This window comes from Megascapheus bottae, chromosome 6 (genome assembly GCF_031878675.1).
Source record: "Megascapheus bottae isolate mThoBot1 chromosome 6, mThoBot2.hap1, whole genome shotgun sequence".
Lineage (NCBI taxonomy): Eukaryota > Metazoa > Chordata > Mammalia > Rodentia > Geomyidae > Megascapheus > Megascapheus bottae.
In genome coordinates, this window is record NC_143514.1 from 12,457,934 (window position 1) to 12,477,054 (window position 19,121).

The following is a 19,121-nucleotide window of genomic DNA, read 5'->3' on the forward strand; positions in this document are numbered from 1 at the left end:
TTGTAAACCTAAATGCTGGCTCAAATTTGTTCCCCAATTACTTCTTATACCATATTCTTTTAATGTTTGCATAATCATAAAAACCTCAACACTTGAATACATAATCTAAAAATTATAGTACAGTTGGTAGCCTTGAAAATGTCAATGTGATATCTATATGTAGATAAATATATATAGTGGCCTTTCAGGACTGTCACAGTAACACTTTATTTACAGAGCTAATGTTTGTCCTAAATTTCAGGACCCTAGAAGAGAGCTTTATACAATTACTGATGTGAATTTCTCTAAAGTGTATATTTTTGTGTCCAGTTATATTATTTAAAAAAAGTGTTACTTTGTAAAAATTGTACATAAAGTATTGTATAGTTTACACTGTTTTCATCTTGTGTGTGGTTATTATTGCCTAATGCTTTTTAAACTTGGAACATTCACTATGGCTAAATAAGGTCTTTAAAATGTAAATATTCTGTTAATAAAATTAAATATTTTAATGATTTTTTTTCTTTTTAAAAAAGTCTTGATCTGTGAGTCCCTTGCTGTAAGTTACCAGTAGTCATCTCTACATCAGCAAATCAAGCTACCATTTCTCTTCTCAATGTAAAATATTCTTGTAAAAAATTAGACAAATGATGGCCGAGAATTTGGCCTAATGGTAAAAGTGCTTGCACAGCATGCATGAAGACCCAGGTTTGATTCCTCGGTACCATATACATAGCAAAAAGCTGGAAGTGATGCTGTGGCTCGAGTGGTAGAGTTCTAGGCTTGAGAAAGTCCAAGGACAGTGCTCAGGCCCTGAGTTCAGTGCCCATGACTGGCAAAAAAAAAAAAAAATTTAGACAAATGAGCTGTGTACAGTGGCTCATACCTGTAATTCTAGCTACTCAGGAGGCTGAGATCTGAAGACTGAAGTTCAAAGCCAGCCTGGGCACTAAAAAACATGAGACTCGCATCTCCAATTAACCTCCAGAAAACTGGAAGTGGTACTGTGGCTGTAGGGATAGAGCAGTAGCCTTGAGCTGAAGAGCTCAGGAACAATGCCCAGGCCTAGAGTTCAAGATCCATGACGCACCAAAACAAAAAAAAAACCATAATTTTTCTATCAGTTGGAAGCACTTGCTTTCTAAGGAGAAGCAGCCCTCTTTTTAACCTACTTTTTATACATCACACTCTCAAATTGTAATACTTTATCCTTAAAGTATTAGCAAACCTTATTTATAGAAATAACATTAAATGCAACATTTTTATTAACATACAATTATATACTGTAAAACAATTACAAATAAGTTTAAGAGGTAGAGCAAAGAGCACACTTAGAGGTCTATATATATATATACATTAAAAGGAAGATGTTAGAAAGTCCATATATTTTATTTCTGTCCTACCTTTTCAAGATAGAACTTCCATGTGGATATGTAAGGCCTTATCTATAGTTTAAAACTGAAAAAAGCACTATGTCCCATCCAAGCCCAATCACAATGTTTTATAGATTACTGCACCATATTTACAACACAGCAAAGCCTTTCAAGTTATCTAAACTATACTTACTAAAACATCTAAATAAGAGCAAAAATTACTGCCTGATGGTATTGATTTTGCCAATTGCTAGTTTGTTCAAAATATAAGGCTCAAGACAGTGGATTCCATTACAAATTAGAAAGCAAAGCTCCTTGTGTTACTAAACCCAGTGACAGTGGTAGACACTGAACTGCCTTTTTCCTCATCTCTATCTAAAAATAATTTTTCTCACATAAGCATTATATTAGTTTATGAGTGAGTTGAATTAGAGGAGTCTTTTAATGCTAGTTTCTACTGCGGGGGTGAAGAAACCTCTGTCCTATGAACTACATAAGGCCCTTGAAATCATTTGGTATGTACTAGGATGAACCTGATGCTTGTCCAAAGCACTACCCCTGTTGACATTTTGTATGGCTCTTGAATAATATAAAAATCCAGTGGTTTTTGCCATTTCTGCTGCTTTTGGTGAAAACTTGTAGTCTGTAGTCTAGGGTGGGGTTTGTTTGTTTGTTTTTGCCACCCTGGGGCTTAAACTCAAGGCCTGAGCATTGTCCTTGGGCTTTCTCAAGGCTACAGCTCTACCACTTGATCCACAGCACCACTTGCGGCTTTTTCTGTGTATCTGATAATGAGGAATTGAATTCAGGGCTTTGTGCATGTTAGGGAAGCACTCTACCACTAGGCCACAGTCCTGGCCCCAATTACTTGAAATTTTCAGTAATGAGGAAGAGCTAAGTCATAGCACTTACTTCCCTTTATTAAGAAAACAGTCTGATGCAGTGACTTACATCTGTAATCCGAGCTACTTAGGAGGCTGAGATCTGAGAATCGTGCGGTTCAAAGCCAGCCAGGGCACTAAAAGACCATGAGACTCATCTCCAATTAACCACCTGAAAACTGCAAGTTGTGCTGTGGATCAAGAGGTACGGTGCTATCCTTGAGCTGAAGAGCTCAGGGACAGTGCCCAGGCCCAGAATTAAAGCCCCACAATCAACTCCCCCCCCAAAAATGTAAAAAGTAAAAATGATCCCAAGTTTTGATAAAACAATATTCATGATCTTATAACCATTTTGTATGTCAATTTAAATATTTCAATAAGGCTGGGCACTGGTGGCTCTCATCTGTAATCCTACTTAATTTGGAGGCTGAGATCTGAGGATCTCAGCCAGCCCAGGGAGAAAAATCCATAAGACTCATCTCCAATTAACGCCCCCCCCACACACACACAAAGCCACAATGAAATGTGGCTCAATTGGTAGTTTCAGCCTTGAGCAAATAAGCTGAGAGATAGCACCCAAGCCCTGAATTCAACACACTCGCATGTATGTGTACACACACACACACAAATTCAATGATAGAAAATATACTTCACTGAGTATCAAAACTCCAAATTAGGAACACTTTGATGACTAAATTTCCAGTAAACACTAACTTCTTAACTTTTCTGACTCATGTGATTAAAAAGCTCTATCATTAACCTGATCATGTAAAAATACTACTGGAATTGTGTCTGTATTCAAATTATTTTACAGCCAGGAGCCATGCCTACAATCCTAGCTACTCAGGAAGCTGAGATTTAAGATTGTACTTTGAAGACAGCTCAGGCAGGAAAATCTGTGAGACTCTTACCTCCAATTAACCACCTAAAAAAAGCCAGAGAGGGCTGGGAGTTTGGCCTAGTGGTATAGTGCTTGCCTAGAATTCACAAAGACCTGGGTTAGATTCCTTGGTACCACATACATAGAAAAAAGCCAGAAGTGGTGCTGAGGCTCAAGTGGCAGAGCTCTAGCCTTGAGAAAGTCCAAGGACAGTGCTCAGGCCGAGTTCAAGCCAGGAGTGGCTGGAAAAAAAAAAAAAAAAAAAAGCCAGAAGAACTGTGGCTCAAATGGTAGAGCCAGCCTTGAGCAAAAACTAAAGGACAATGGTCCAGGCCCTGTGTTCAAGCCCAAGGACAACTGCTAATTTAATGGTTTTTGGAAAAAGTCATTTTTGCTTGTTATGGTGAAGACTTGTTTTACTCATATGAGGTGTTCTTAAGACTCTCCCCTTTACCTAAATATCAATTCTTCCCTCATGCTTTCTGGTCAGATTCAATCAACTTGATTTTTTTTATATGATTAGAGTATCCATTACAATGATTAATTCCTTTCTTGGAACTTAAATTTAATAAAATTCATACTACTTTATAGAACATGTTCATAAACCAAAAAAATATTTACTTAGAATCTTTACCAATACCCAAGTACAAATTTGTAGCCATAAAATAGCTGCCATAAATGGCAACGGTATTATAAAATGTCCAAACAATAGCTCATATAAAATTTGCAATGTGCTTATTTAAGATTTGACTTCTGTTAAACATAAAAACATAATTTTTAAACCACCTGAGTTTCTGAAGTGTCAGTACAAAGCAGCTGGTGAGGCCAGGATTAACTGTTGGGTAACTGCCCAGGGAAATAGGCAGATGTAGAAGGGAGCACCGAGGCTTTGGAAGACGTCTGTAATGCCCCTAGTGCACCATCTTTCTGATGCTCTGCAAGTGGGGACAAAAAGAATTCTGTTATTTTCCTACACCATTCAGCACTGGATACCACCCAGTCCAAAATGTCTCCTCACCTGAATTACTAAATAGATTCTGGCTGAGTCCACGTAAAGGAATGCTATCTTCTCTTTTCTTCAAGTATTTAGATTCCAGCCCTAAATTTTCACCACTTAAAAGAAAAATAGTAATTATCTCAAATATATAGGTTAAACCACTAATTCAAATTTTGAGCACCAAACATAACTACAAAAGTGAAAAACTTCACATCTTCCTCACATGACAGAGCAGAAGTCTGCTACCTAAATCACCTTCAGGTAATATTCAAATATTTCAAAACCCCAAACCCTTTTGGTTTCAGGCATTTCAGGCAAAGAATACTAACCCATAAGACCTATAAGTATACACTGGGCAGGGTGTCAGGAGTCAATCATAAACTAAAGAAGGGCTGAAATAAGGACAATGAAGTGAAATCTTAAAAATCTGAATTGTTAGCCGGGTGCAGTGGCTCACTACCATAATCCTAGCTACTCAGGATGCTGAGATCTGAGGACTGCAGATCAAAGCCAGCCTAGCATTAAAGCCTGTGAAACTCTTTATCTCCAATTATCCACTAGAAAATTCAAAGTAGTACTGTGGTAGCCTTGAGCTGAATAGGTCAGGAACAGCACCCAGGCCCAGAGGTCAAGCCCCACAACTGACAAAACAAAAACAAAAACAAAAAACAAAGCTTTATGGGTATATGGCTACTTTTTTCCAATTAAAAAATTTAACCACTAATACCCATGGCTCTTTGTGTTCACTGACAAATGAAAGAAAAACAAAACATCAAAATCACTGAACAAGAGACAGCAATATGATTCACTACCAGAGAGTGTGCCATATGTAAAGAGCTAGGTTCTATCTCTAACACTTAAATATTGCATTAAAAAGCCCTAATTTTATGATGAAGCCACTTGTTCAATTATGAAGTGTAAAACTGATTGTCCTGCTAGGTGCCACTGGCTTACATCTGTACTCTTAGCAATTCAGGAGGCTGAAATATGAGGATCAAAATTTGAAGCCAGACATAAAAATCCATGAGACACTTTATCTCCAATTAACCACCAAAAAGCCAGAAGTGAGTTTGTGGCTTAAATGGTAAAGCACTAGCCTTAGGCACAAAAGCTCAGAGATAGCATCTAAGCCCCAAGTTCAAACACACACACACACGCGCGCGCGCGCGTTCTTCCAAAACAAAACCTTAAGACTCAACAGAAGTCACAAACTGGCATTAAATTTTATATTGCAGAACAATTTTACAAGCCCTTTGTACTCCTAATTTCCTACATCAATCCATGAGATTAATCAATGCGAAGAACAGAGAGCTGACAGGGAGGGAGGTGGGAGGTCGGGGGATGACACTATACATGAAACAAACTCTTAAGACAAAGCTTCACTGTATTTCTAAGGCATCCCATACTTTAAAAATACATACACAAAACCACTTTCGTATAGCTAGAAGTAATAGAGACTAGGTTTGCATCCTATGTCTCAGATTAATAGGGACACAACTACTGGTAAGTGTTAGGTCCACCTGGAAGAAATGACTTCTTCGCTTGGCTCTCTCCTACCGCACCATGGAAATCCCCGCTCCACACCTGTAACCCTGGCAACTGGCATGCCTGGGGGCAGTGGGAGGTCCCTCATCTGAGGTACTTCCCATCCTCAGAGACCACATCCACTTCCACTGTGGCCACAACCCTCCCCCTATATAATCTCTCACTTCCCACCATAAGCTCTCTTGCTTGCCCAACTCCATCTTGGGCGGCAGGAGCCTGCTCTTTCCTCACACAATAAACCCTCTTCTCCTGAAATGTGTGGAGTTTCCTTTCAGTAGAGCTTACAGTAAGAATTCCTTATGATCTTCAAGCCACCAACATTTTCAAGCCACCAACATTAAGTTTTATGTCGATACTTACTTTTCCTTGTCTGTTGAGCAAGGCATGGTACCAGTTGTTCCTGACTGAGCATCTGGTTTTGTAAACTGCAAGTTAAACTGAACCTGTGAAGGAAAACACCTCACATAACTCAAATGCAACAGACAGGATGTTACATTTTCATTTTGCTAAATCTAGATCCTAATAATAGAGGTTTCTAACTACATTTTATGCCACAAGCACCTTCTAAGAGACTGCATAAGAAGAATGCCCCTTTTTACTAAAAAAAAAAAAAAAAAATTCCTGTTGTACAAGCAAGGTAATACTGAACACTAACACATTCAAACAAGTATCTAATACCACGATACATTCACCTCATGAATTCTGAGAATTCCCTTTCTTTTTTTTTTTTTTTTTTGCCAGTCCTGGGCTTGAGCTCAGGGCCTGAGCACTGTCCTTGGACTTTCTCAAGGCTACAGCTCTACCACTTGAGCCTCAGCACCACTTCTGGCTTTTTTCTATGTATGTGGTACTGAGGAATCGAACCCGGGTCTTCATGCATGCTAGGCAAGCACTTTAACCACTAGGCCAAACTCCCGGCCCGAGAATTCCCTTTCAAAGAACTTTCAAGACTAATTTTTTCTTATAGTTAAGAACTCCAGATGAGATCTGAGTTTGAATATTGAAATAAAATTATTCATCTATGCACAATTAAGTATTAAACCTAACATACTTTATTGAAAGCAATAATACACTTTTTTTTTTTTTCTTTTTTTTGGCCAGTCCTGGGCTTGAGCTCAGGGCCTGAGAACTGTCGTTGGGTTTTCTCAAGGCTAGGGCTCTACCACTTGAGCCACAACACCACTTCCAACTTTTTTCTATGTATGTGGTCTAAAAAATCGCACCTGGGTCTTCATGCATGCTAGGCAAGCACTCTACCACTAGGCCAAACTCCTGCCCCCACCCTTTTTTTTGTCAGTCATGGGACTTGAACTCTGGGCCTGGGCATTGTCCCTGAGCGAGGTCTTGGGCTCAAGGCTAGGGCTCTACCACTTGAGCTGAGCTGCAGTGTCACTTCTGGTTTTCTGAAAGTTTAACTGAAGATAAGAGTCTCACAGACTTTCAGGCCCAGGTTGGCTTTGAATCTCTATCCTCAGATCTCAGCCTCCTGAGTAGCTAAGATTACAGGCGTGAGCCACCAGTGACCAGCACTAACTTTTTTGACAAGGGAAGTATAAATGGATCCTATTTTAAAAAACTATAAACTCAAATCACTTTACCAACGCATCAAGCAAAATGACCAAAAGGTATGAGGAAAAAGACGATCCATTTTTAGTCAATCTCATAATAGACAAATACTAGTTTAACACTATAAAATTAAAAATTAGGAAGAAAAAATAAATATATGGCTCTGTACTTCGGTATTAAGATTCTAGTTCTGTATTAAAGTTTACAGCTTTATACACAAATAGATTTTTTTTGAAGACAACTATATAGAAAAATAAACTTAGAGGGAGAAAACTAAGAATTCAAATTATTAGTATACAGCTTCTGGCCACCAATTATAAACAATTAGGCAACTGGAGAGGACACATGAAAAGCATATTCACAGACAAACCATACAGAGTACAGGACTGTGGTCCCTGAGACACAGAAACCTTTTGAACCGGTGTTTTCCTAACAGCAGTGCAGAACAGTTGCTAGATGGAGATCAATGGTAAGAGTTTAGGTTTTCTTTTATCAAGATGGGAGTACTGGCAGAGAAGTCTTTCAGAGTTTCAGGGCTAGGCCTTCAGGCCCAGAGGAGGGACCAGCATACCCAAGGCTTGCAGCATCAGTCTCTGACACCTGGGACCTACTGTTCTGGGCTTTGTGCTCCTACTGCTCACAGACCTGTGGCTCTAGACACTCAGAATGGAGGGATACTGCTCTGGGATATGACCACTAGAAACAAAACAGTTGGTAGCTACTGTAAATCCTTGGCTTCCAGCAGCAGGCAGTATTTACAAGTGATACAGGTCCTGAGCAGTCCTGGAGTATGTGGGACCCTTGTTCCCTAAGGCTTGGGACATGGGACCCCTGTTACTTCTCTTTAGTCTGTGATAGTAATAGTCTCTGTTGTTTCCACTCCTGCTGTTCTGTGGAACTCTTGAGCCATCCTTTCTCTGCTACTGCCATCAACCTACCATCTGACCAACTCAGCTGGCTCTTCTAGTGATAAAGTCAAAAGTAAACAAGAAAAGACCACTCGAAAGAAGCCTTTTATTAGGGGTCTAATGTTGTAACACTAAGCTAGCAGCACAGAAAGGTGGGTCCAGTATAGAATAGCCTCTACATCTAGCTGGAAAGGGGTGTGGCAAGCACGCCTGCACAGTCATGGCATTTCTTCATGCAAATGAAGCACCATGTTTATGCCAGTCAAATTTCTTCTGCTAGCCTACTAGAGAAATTATTCCCTCCCTGGCCTGCATGAAAAACAGCTGCTAGAAGCTCTGGAAGGATAGAGCACCTGCTTACAAAGGCTCAAACCCATGAAGTTGGGAGAGCAAAAAGACTCTCTTCACTCAAGGCAGCCAAGGTATCACAGAACAGCCCAAAGCTGTCGATGGGACTCCCCAACAGCTTGGTTTATTTAAAGGGAAAGTAAGTCCATCCTTAACAGTGTTTTAGTGACATTTAACAGTGTTTTGCTCTTAGCCAAACATCCTTGGGGAAAGCTGAGCTGGTTCATTTGGTCTTTCCCAGTTGGAGGCTACAGGGCAGCGTAGTGCTGAGAAGGAAGCTACACAGAACAAGCTGTAGCAATCTGCTCGGCCCCCTGAGTCTTCACTGAAGTGCTCTGCCCAGATGGAGGGAAAAACTCCACGAGGCCAAGGGTGAGGACGGTTTGAGGGGAAAACTCCATGAGGCCAAGGGTGAGGACGCTTTGGATCTTCACTGTCTTCCAAAGCTCCCGTGTTGAAGGCTTGCTCTCTAGTTGCTGACTTTGCTGGCAATGCTGGAGCCCTCAGTAGGTGGGGTCTGCCAGAGGTTACTTCAGAGGGCTGCCCTTGAAGAGAAATATAAAGATCCTAACTCCTGCCTCCCTCTGCATCCCAGCCATGATGAGTAAGCACCTTCAGTTGTGCTCTGCTGTGAGGTTCTGCCTTGGCAAAGACCAAAAGTGATGGGGCCAAATAATTATGGACTGAAAAAAAAACTCTGGAACTAAGAGCCAAAAGAAACTGGTTTCCTTTCAAGTTGATTCTCAGGTACTTGTCACAGTACAGAAAGCTAACACACTGGGGAAAAAACAAGTAGACATTTTAAGCTTAAACAATCTCCAGGATTCAAAAGCAGAAAGACAGAAACTTCAGACAAGAGCACAGCTTTGTAACAGGGATGAACGATTCCTCGAGTTTCTGCTTTACATGTACTTTATATGTACTCTAGTAAAGCTACAAGAAAGAAAAAACCTAACAAGGTGATCCACAACTAATTTAAAAGCATGCTACAGAAAATAAAAAATAAGAAAACCTAGCCAGGCGTGGCGGCTCACGTCTGTAATCCTAACCACTCAGGAGGCTGAGATCTGAGGATTGTAGTTAAAAACCAGCCCTGGCACTAAAGACTGTGAGACTCTTATCACCAATTAATACTAGAAAACTGAAACTGGCACAGTGGCTCAAGGGGTAGGGTGGTAGCCTTGAGCTGAAGAACTCAGGGACAGCACCCAGGCTCACAGTTCGAGCTCCTCGACTGACCAAAAAAATCTAGAATATTGTAAAACATTCATTATATACATTCATAATCTACTAGAAATGGTAATAAGTAGAACAATGTAAGTCATACCTAGAAGAAAGGTATAAACAGAATGAACAGCGCAGGTATAAGGTAAGAGAGAGAAAATGCAACTATATAATTTTAAGGTTTTTGTTATATATAGGTAGTAGTATATTTCAATTTTTTATGGTAAGATAAAAATATGCTATAAGCCTAAGAAAACACAAAGTCAAATACAGATACAAAATAGAAAACAAAATAAAATGCACAATAAATGGGAAAGGAGGGAAAAACTGAAAAGTGATAAAGAATAGATGAAACATACAGAAAACAGATAGTAAAATGCTAAACCTTACTATATACAAAAAACTATGTGTTAGAATGCTTGCCTAGCATGTTCAAGGCCTTAGGTTCTGTTTACATTACCACTAGAAAGGAAATAGTAAGAAAAATGTATTTTAGAATTTGCTATAAATCTGGGAGACAGACCTTTAAATTCTGGCAATAAAATCCAACTATGATACAGTAGCATTATTGTATTATTGTAAAACGTAATACAATAGTATTAGGATGTCAGTAATCCTAGATTTGTAGATTGAAATAGATGAGTGAATAAAAATGGGAGAGGAGAAGAGGAAAGAAGTTTAATACCTAGATTTTTATAACTTGGAGTGACTACAGAAACAGTGCTTCTATTTCTTACAACATTATATAACTTATTCATCTAATATATTACAAAAGTCAAGCAATAAATGAACTTTGAAAGGGCAAAAATCATACTAGGAAGTTTCTATATTTTCCCACAATTTGTTAACTTGGCTACCTTTGGTCCTGAAACAGGGTGGACGGTGTTTTTGGTAGATATGGGATGAGGAAAGTTATTCTGGAATGAAAATGCAGAGGAGACAGGATAGCCAATGCCACAGCCAGGATAAGTCAATCTGCTCTCAACCTAAAATTCAAACATAATAATAAGAATGAGACATAATTCTAATTACCATTTGTTTTTCCACTAACAAAACCAGAATGCTAGTAATCAGAGTTAAAAGCAGTACCTCAGAGGCCAATTTTATTTACAAAGTACCACAAAATTGTCTTTTAACTCTTATTTCTTTTCTGTCATTTCTTTTTTGGGTATTGGGGATGTTGCACTTGCTGGACAAGTGCTTTGCTACTGAGCCACATTCCAGTTCCAAAAAATCATTTTATGTGACATAAGGATGGACTAACCGGTAAAATCAAGTATCACACCTAAAGGTAAAACAAAGACTGCAGAATCAGTTTGATTCACTCCAGCTTGCACTGTAGGAAAGGTACCAGGAAGAACAAATCATAAATCAAAACTTTTTATCACAGATAAAACTTGAGAGAATTTTCTACCAGACTGATTTAAAACAATTAGTATTCATAAATGAACTAACTGAAATGGTAATAAGTGTGCTCTAACTTTCAAAATAGCAACACCACAATAACCAGTGTTATAAAGAGTTGATTTGAAGCATAAATCTTTTCTTTTTTTGTCCATCAAAGAGCAGAACTTGAACTTGGTACCTGTGGGCACTTTCGTTCAGGGGCCAGCTCTCTACCAAATGAACCTCGCTTCCAACCCCTTGAAAAGTCAATCTTGAGATGTAATTGTATATACCAGCAGTTGTACAATACACCCTCCACACAGCTTTTGCTATCAGTCAGTAAAGTTGAGTCTAGCCATTTCTTTCAAGTTTGTAATTCAGCATCAGGTATTTATTTTCCTTCTATATTCAGTTTACTATGTATTACTGTTTACTGAAATAAATTAAAAATTCAATTAAGGCCAGGTGCTAGTGACTCACACCTGTAATCCTAGCTACATGGAAGGCTGAAATTTGAGGAATACAGTTCCAAATTAGCCTGGGCAGGAAAGTCTATGAGACTCTTATTGCCAATTAACCACAAGAAAGCTGAAAGTGAAGCTCCAGCTCAAAGTGGTAGAGCACTAACTAGCTTTAAGGGAACAAACTCAGGGACTGCACCCAGGCCCTGAGTTCAAGCTCTGAAACCAAAGGGGGGGGAGGAGGAAAATGAATTAGGAAGTTGAATTTTGGTAGCCACAGCATCAATTATTTGCAAAAGAAGAACCCAGACTTCCCTGTGTGTACCAGTCAAATCCCTAGCACCAGCTGATAATAACAAGCCTTGTCCTAGATAAAAGGAGCTGCCTTTGTTGCTCTTGTGTTTATGATGGTGAGGAATTGAACCCAGGGCCTCAGACAAGCACTCTACCACTTGAGTTACGCCTTCAAGTCCTCTGGGGCCCATTCTAATTTCAGAGTCTCCAATTTCCAACTAGCTGGAATGATAGACACGTCTTGCCTACCACAATCAGCAGGTGCTTCCTCTCTTGTTTTCCCTTCTTATTCCTTGTAAGGAAAAAGCAAATGATCTAGTCATGGAAACTAGAAAGCATCTGTCCTACAATTTCTTTCTGTCTCTACAGCCAACAAAACATGCTACCAGAGCTTAATTCCCTTCTTTGCAATTTTGCTTATGGAACTCAGGTAAGGACTTTTCCATTGTAAGTCCAAACCCCGAATTCCCGGTTCTTGAACATTATTCTTAAAAAAAATATTCTATGCTTTTATTTTTTTTCAGTCTATTGGACACACTAAGAGTACAATTTCAAAACAGTGAAAAATTTTCTAAAGCAGGGTGCCCTCAAAAAGGAGACTTTTTGCTAAGAGCAAATATTCCCAGCCCCCACTATCACGAGGCTTCAGTGCTGAGTAACTTTAGAACTCCAGTCTGTGTTAGTATTATTATTTAAGTCCTAAAGCCTTCAAAACAACCGAAGAATGCTTTCATTCCAGGAAACCGACTAGTATCATTCCCAGTTTTAGTTTAATTCTTACCACATTCACGTTAGGGGAAATTCCACTTCTGATCGTGCTGCTGCTGGCATGTGCAGATGGTGTGGTAGAAGGTCCTGAGACATCTTGCTTTCTCACGAGCTGATTTTCATTTAGTTCTTTATTTAACCAAGTAATTACTTAAATAAGAAGCAAAATAAAGAATTTTATTTGGCTGCTTTATTTTTCTAATTTTAAGATGATACTTTCTTTTTTTGCTCTTTGGGTTTCTGAGATAGTCTCACTATGCTATAGCCCAGACTGGCCTTGAACTCATAATCTTGTCTTAGCCTTCCGAGTGCTAGGATTACTCCCTACATCCCACACCTGGAACTGGAAATAAGTTGCCTGGAGCTCTTATTCATGGCTTTATCATTTGAGTCAAGCCTCTAGTCTTGGCATTTTGCTGGTTAAACAGAGGTGGTGTTTAACAGACTTTTTTGCCTCTACTGGCTTCAAACCAACCAACATGTTTTAGCTCTCAGCTTCTAGAATAGCTAAGACATAGGCATGAGCCACTGGAGTGCCAGATACTTTTCTGTTTGGAGTTTTATTTAACTTAAATTTTAAGTTTTCCAAAGTTTTAAGTTATAACATAGGTCTAGATTTGTGTAATTAAATATTTTTATTTTAGCAAGACTCATTACTCTTATCACCTCAGAATATATTTGTTTCTCTTCAAAATTTTTGCCTCTAGCACAATATGTTATAGTTTATCTCTTTGTCTACAGTTTATCTACTTTTAGGACTGTAAGGAAAGAGCCATTTATTTATTTTTTAAGGTAAATAATTTATCATCATTAGAAAATGCCATTTATTAAATGTTTAAAAGTGCTTTTACTGTATTCCTATACAGTGACTAAATTATGAAACATATTTTTGTGAACAAAATAAGATAATCTGACGACTTTTCTAAGATAATATATCCAGAAAGACTATGGAAGTCATGATTCAACCTTAGCTTGTACAGTTTAAAGTTCGTATCTGTGGCTGATATGCAGTTGTAGGAAGTAAGAAAATGTTAGCTGAAATTTAAATCTTACTTTCCAATCACATTACTATTATTAAACAGATTTTTCAAAAAAAGGAGTAGTCAAGATTTAAACAATAAATTGTAGTCAATATTTTCAATAGTATTCATTTTAGATTACTATTAACTGACAGCTTTCTTTTTTTTCATATATTTTTTATTGTAATTAAAGGAGGGTTTCCTTATATTGACCAGATAGAAGGTACATTACTTCACAAATATTGATACCCTTTCTCATGTCATGGTCCCAATTTCCCTCCTCCCCTCCCCCTGCTCATCTTGATTTCCCCCCTTCCCTATCCTATTTCAAATAACCACTTAAGCATATATAAAATATATCTAACTGACAGTTTTCTTTATAATGATAACTTTTAAAGGGCAAATGATATAATTTACTGAACATTAAGACAGCATACTTAAAAGAGAAATTATTTGTACATAAGAATCCCTTGATTTACTTTAACTTTTATGAATTCAAATAAGATTTTTAGTTTGAGAATAAAACTATAAATCTCTTTAAAAACACATCACACTTACATTTTTCATTATTTTTTAAAAGCTGCTTACTTTCTTCAAGTTTTTGAACTGTAGCTTCTAATTGTTCTTGTAATTTGCATACCTGAAATAGGACAATCCTTAGAATAAGTCAAAAAAAAAATAAAGGTTAAAAGAAAAACTGAAATGCATACTACTTAATAAGTGATTACTACTGTTATTAAATGAAAATTAAAGAGAATTATTTCCATAATGTAATTAAATATTTGTGTATCTATATATCATACATCCTATACATATGCCAATAATCACTATATTTGAATCATATTTAACTTTCCAAACTAAAATAGTATTACCTATGTCAAAGTAGTTATGTTTCATTTTAAAACACAACTTTGTTTTTTAAATGCCAAGCCTATTATCTAATGTAACAAAGATAAATAATTACAACTTGCTATACTCTATAAATAATCTACACAAAAAATTTGAAGTATTAACTACCTCTTGCTCTTTAACACGGAGGGACTGTCCAACATCTTGCAATTCCTTTTGTTCCTTTTGTAATTTTTCCTCCTTCTCAGCCAAGAGTTTTTCTTGCTGAATAGTAACAGTATTCTTCAGTTTTAATTTCCCCATCAGAGTTTTCAGATCGCCTTGTAACTTCTTAATAATCTCATTTGCCTATAAAAGAGCTTAATGTTTATCTCTATGTAATCCATGAAATATTAATATTCTATTAAATTATTAAACAAACCTTCAGGAGTTCTGCTGATAGTGATTTTATTGTAGCTTCAAGTTTTCCCAGTTGTACCTGATTTTTCTCACCATTTTCTTCTAACGCCACCTGATTTTTTAAAAGATATGAATAATTTGCATATTTGTGCTTGTTTAGGTAAACAACTTACAACTGCAGTCACTGATATATTTAGAAAAAAGACCTTTTGTTCCTGCATTGTATCAAATGCTTCTTTTGTTCTTAAAACAAGTTGGTCTTTATCCTTGATTTCCTGCTCTAAAACTGCCACTTTTGTTTGTAGTTGATTAATATGCTTTTCTTTTTCATGGCATTCAGCATCTAGGGTAGAATTCTCTCTTCGCAAAGAAAGAACTTCTTGCTTAGTTCGTTGCAGCTCCTATAGGGGAAAAAAAAGAAAATATACATTATGACAAAAAAAAAAAAAAAACTGGCAAAACTGGGCACGGTGTTTCACACCTGTAATCCTAGCTACTCTGGAGGCTGAGATCTGAGGATTAAGGTTCAAAGCCTGCCTGGGCACAAAAGGACCTGAGACTCTCATCTCCAATTAACCTCTAGAAAATGGGAAGTGGGGCTTGGCTCAAGGGTAGGTCGGTAGCCTTGAGCTGAAGAGCTCAGGGACAGGGCCCTAGCTGAGCTCAAGCCCCATGACCCACAAAAACAAAAACAAAACTGGCAAGACTGTATACTTATAATTAAGGTATTTAAAATACTAAAAAATCCTGGGTAGGAGCAATAGAAATGACTTGTAGTGGTGGAACATTTTAACTGATTGAAAACACTCTGTTCTGTCATTATGGTTCTGGACTTTGCCAAGAAGTCAGGAGATAATCTACTCATATCTGAAATTGCCTACAACAGTGACTGTCATAGAGTAATAGACTAGACCTACTTTTGCAGATAGGGTCTCACATATTAGTCTGGGTCCATCAGTTTACTTCATTCATCTCACTTACACCTCCCCATGGCTGGGATTACAAGACAGCACTATCATGGCAGGCTTTCAGACAGGGCAACTCAAGCCTTTTGGGGTTTTTTGGCCAAAATGGTCTTTAACCTCATCTTCCTAGCTCCACCTTCCAACTAGTTGGAATTGTGACCCAGTAGGACCAGCCAATCTTTCTTCTTATAAATGTATGATGATTTAAAAAAAAAAATCTTTGGGGCTGAGAGCGTGGCCTAGTGATAGAGTGCTTGCCTAGCATGCACAAAGACCTGAGTTCAATTTCTTGGTACCACATACAAAAAAAGAGCCAGGAAGTGGCACTGTGATTCAAGAGCGCTCGCACTGAGCAAAAAATGTCCAAGGACAGTACCCAGGCCCTGAGTTCAAGCCCAGGACAGGCAAGAAAAAAAAAAAATTCAGTCTGCCTCAGTTCTGCTCTGAATTAGGTCTTCTTATAAAATTTTGTCATCTTGATTTTCTTTGCAGTTTCTGAAATCATATTCTATAAGCACAAAACATCTTTGCAAAGCATTCAGAAGATCACTCACATGTGCAATCAACAAAGTGACCAAAAACATTCCTTCAAGTTAGGATAGCAGGAAAAGCTAACATTTAATACCTCTTCAACGGCAGACAGCTTTGCTTTAAGTTCTCTAACAGTTGCGTCTCCTTTATATTTCCTTTCAGTTAACTCTTTATTAGCTGCTTCTAACTCAGACAATCTGCTCTGTAGCTGGTGAACATTTTGTTGATGGAGGTTTTCTAAATCTTTTTTCTGCTGCTCATGCTGCTGTTGATATTGAACCTGTGCCTGTTATAGAACAAAAATATATCAAGAAGGAAAGTCCAAACAAATATGCAAAGATATTTTGAAAATCACAATCTCTTCTTTATCATTTATAGATGTTCCTGTTTTCAAAGGGTTAATTTTCAATTATGGATTCATGAAAGAGAAAGGAAGAAAAACCAAGTAAACTAAACACCATGATCTACTTCTTTTAAACTCACATGTAATGGTCTTCAAGTTAAGAGAATGATATAACAGAATAATATATGATTAAAAACAGAGAAAACCCTAAGCAAAACACAATATATATAGACAGTATGAAACTATTTGTGTCTTAAAAAAAAGAACAAGTTGGGTCTAGTGTTTGGCCTACTGATTGAGTGCTTGCCTAACATACACAAAGGCTGGGGTTCGAATCCTCAGTATCACATACATAGAAAAGCCAGAAGTGATGTTGTGGCTCAAGTGGTAGAGCACTAACCTTGAGGAAAGCCCAAGGAGAGTGCTCAGGCCCTGAGTTCAAGCCCTAGGACTGGCCATAAAAAAAAAAAAGAACAAGTACCCAGGTGCCAGTGGCTCATGCCTGTAATGCTAACTACTCAGGAGGCAGAGATTTAAAGATCATGGTTCAAAGCCAGCCTGGGCATGAAAGTCCCTGAGACTCTTACCTCCAATTAACCAGCAGAAAACTGTAAGTGGCTCAAATAGCAGAGCACTAGCCTTGAGCTGAAGAGCATAGGGACAGCACCCAGGCCCTGAGGTCAAGCCCCACAACCCACAAAAACAAAAGAAAACAAAACAAAAATAAGCACATAAAACCTTGTTTTATTTTTTATTATTTTTGCCTTTTTACTTTAGCTCAAGGCTACTGCCCTACCCTTTGAGCCACAGCGCCACTTCCGCCACTTCCGGGTTTCTAGTGATTAATTGGAGATAAGACTGTCAGGACATTAGTGCCCAGGCTGGTTTGAACCTCGAGCCTCAGATCTCAGCCTCCTGAGAAGGTAGGATTACAGGCGTGAGCCACTACACCTGGCTACTATTTCTGTTTTCAATAGTACACAAACACACACACAGGTATGCGTTTATAATATAAAAATACCTGTAATTGTAAAATGGCCAAGATTTATTTACTAGTCTGATTTTGTAGGAATTATATTTAAACAATTTAAACATGAATGTAACTATACAATCTCTGGTGCCTATTTGAACCATACTGCTCTATTAATGAACAATATAAAATCCTATATGCCTGAAAAAATAATCTACCAAATCTTAAATATCTTTTAAAAATGTTTTCCTCATTATGAAGTTATACATGGCCTTAAAGACAAAGAAAAATCAAAGGACATAGCTAGTAAACTAATTAGGAAGCCTACAGAGTGGGAGAAGATCTTCACCAACCATACAACGGACAAAGGCCTCATATCTACAATATATCAACACCTCAAAAAACTGAATCAATGCAAAACTAATCTCCAAAGTAACAACCATCCCATTAAAAGATGGGCCAAAGACTTAAAGAGAGTCTTCTCTGAAGAAGAAACAAAAATGGCCTATAGACACATAAAGAAATGCTCAACATCTCTGGTCATAAAAGAAATGCAAATCAAAACAACTCTAAGATTCCACCTCACTCCAGTTAGAATGGCCAGGATCAAGAAAACTAATAACAACAGATGCTGGAGGGGATGTGGCCAGGAGGGATCACTACTACACTGTTGGTGGGAGTGCAAACTCGTTCAACCACTATGGAAAGCAGTGTGGCAGTGCCTCAAAAGACTAAACATAGAGCTCCCCTATGACCCAGCAATGCCACTACTTGGCATTTACCCAATCATTCAGAAACAAGGACATAAATCCACCAGCACAACAATGTTCATTGCAGCACTATTTACCATAGCAAAGATATGGAACCAACCTAGATGTCCCTCAGTTGATGAGTGGATCAACAAGATGTGGTATTTGTACACAATGGAATTCTATGCTACTGTCAGAAAGAATGACATTGCCCCATTTGTTAGGAAATGGAAAGACTTAGAAAAGATCATATTAAGTGAAGTAAGCCAGACTCAAAGGAACTTAGGCTCAATGGTTTCCCTCATTTGTCATAATCAGTAGAAATCTTGGGCTCTCCTAGCAGAGATTTGCAATAGAGCAAAACCTTGATACAAAAGGCCATATAGTAGGACGCTGAATGAAAGGATCTCTAGGATATAGAAACATAAGCCATATAATGAATGATTGTTGTCCTTAATGTACTATGTTATCTCTCATCTCTTTTGCTGTCCCTTGTTTATCTCATATTGTTACAGTATCTCACTTTGTTACCTGATATATCAGATATATTTGTATTTGGTTATTTGAAATTGGATAGGGAAGGGGGTAAAACAAGATGAGGGGTGGGGGTGGGGGGGAGGGAAATAGGGACCAAGACATGTGAAAGGGTATCAATGTATGGGAATTAATGCACCTTCTATCTGGCA

The 19,121-nt window shown here is 38.0% G+C and overlaps 1 protein-coding gene across 1 annotated transcript in view; it reads right to left on the reverse strand.

Moving 5' to 3' along the window:
* Sass6 (SAS-6 centriolar assembly protein) overlaps positions 1-19,121 on the reverse strand; it is a 34,426-nt gene that overhangs the window by 459 nt on the left and 14,846 nt on the right. The window contains exons 8-17 of the mRNA XM_090334258.1: positions 16,468-16,659; positions 15,084-15,278; positions 14,900-14,989; positions 14,647-14,826; positions 14,188-14,269; positions 12,624-12,760; positions 10,559-10,687; positions 6,016-6,098; positions 4,132-4,226; positions 3,900-4,048 (exon numbers count right to left, since the gene is read on the reverse strand). Coding sequence (XP_090190384.1) covers positions 3,945-4,048; positions 4,132-4,226; positions 6,016-6,098; positions 10,559-10,687; positions 12,624-12,760; positions 14,188-14,269; positions 14,647-14,826; positions 14,900-14,989; positions 15,084-15,278; positions 16,468-16,659 — 1,287 coding nt within the window. The 3' untranslated portion in view covers positions 3,900-3,944. The remainder of the gene's footprint in view (positions 1-3,899; positions 4,049-4,131; positions 4,227-6,015; positions 6,099-10,558; positions 10,688-12,623; positions 12,761-14,187; positions 14,270-14,646; positions 14,827-14,899; positions 14,990-15,083; positions 15,279-16,467; positions 16,660-19,121) is intronic.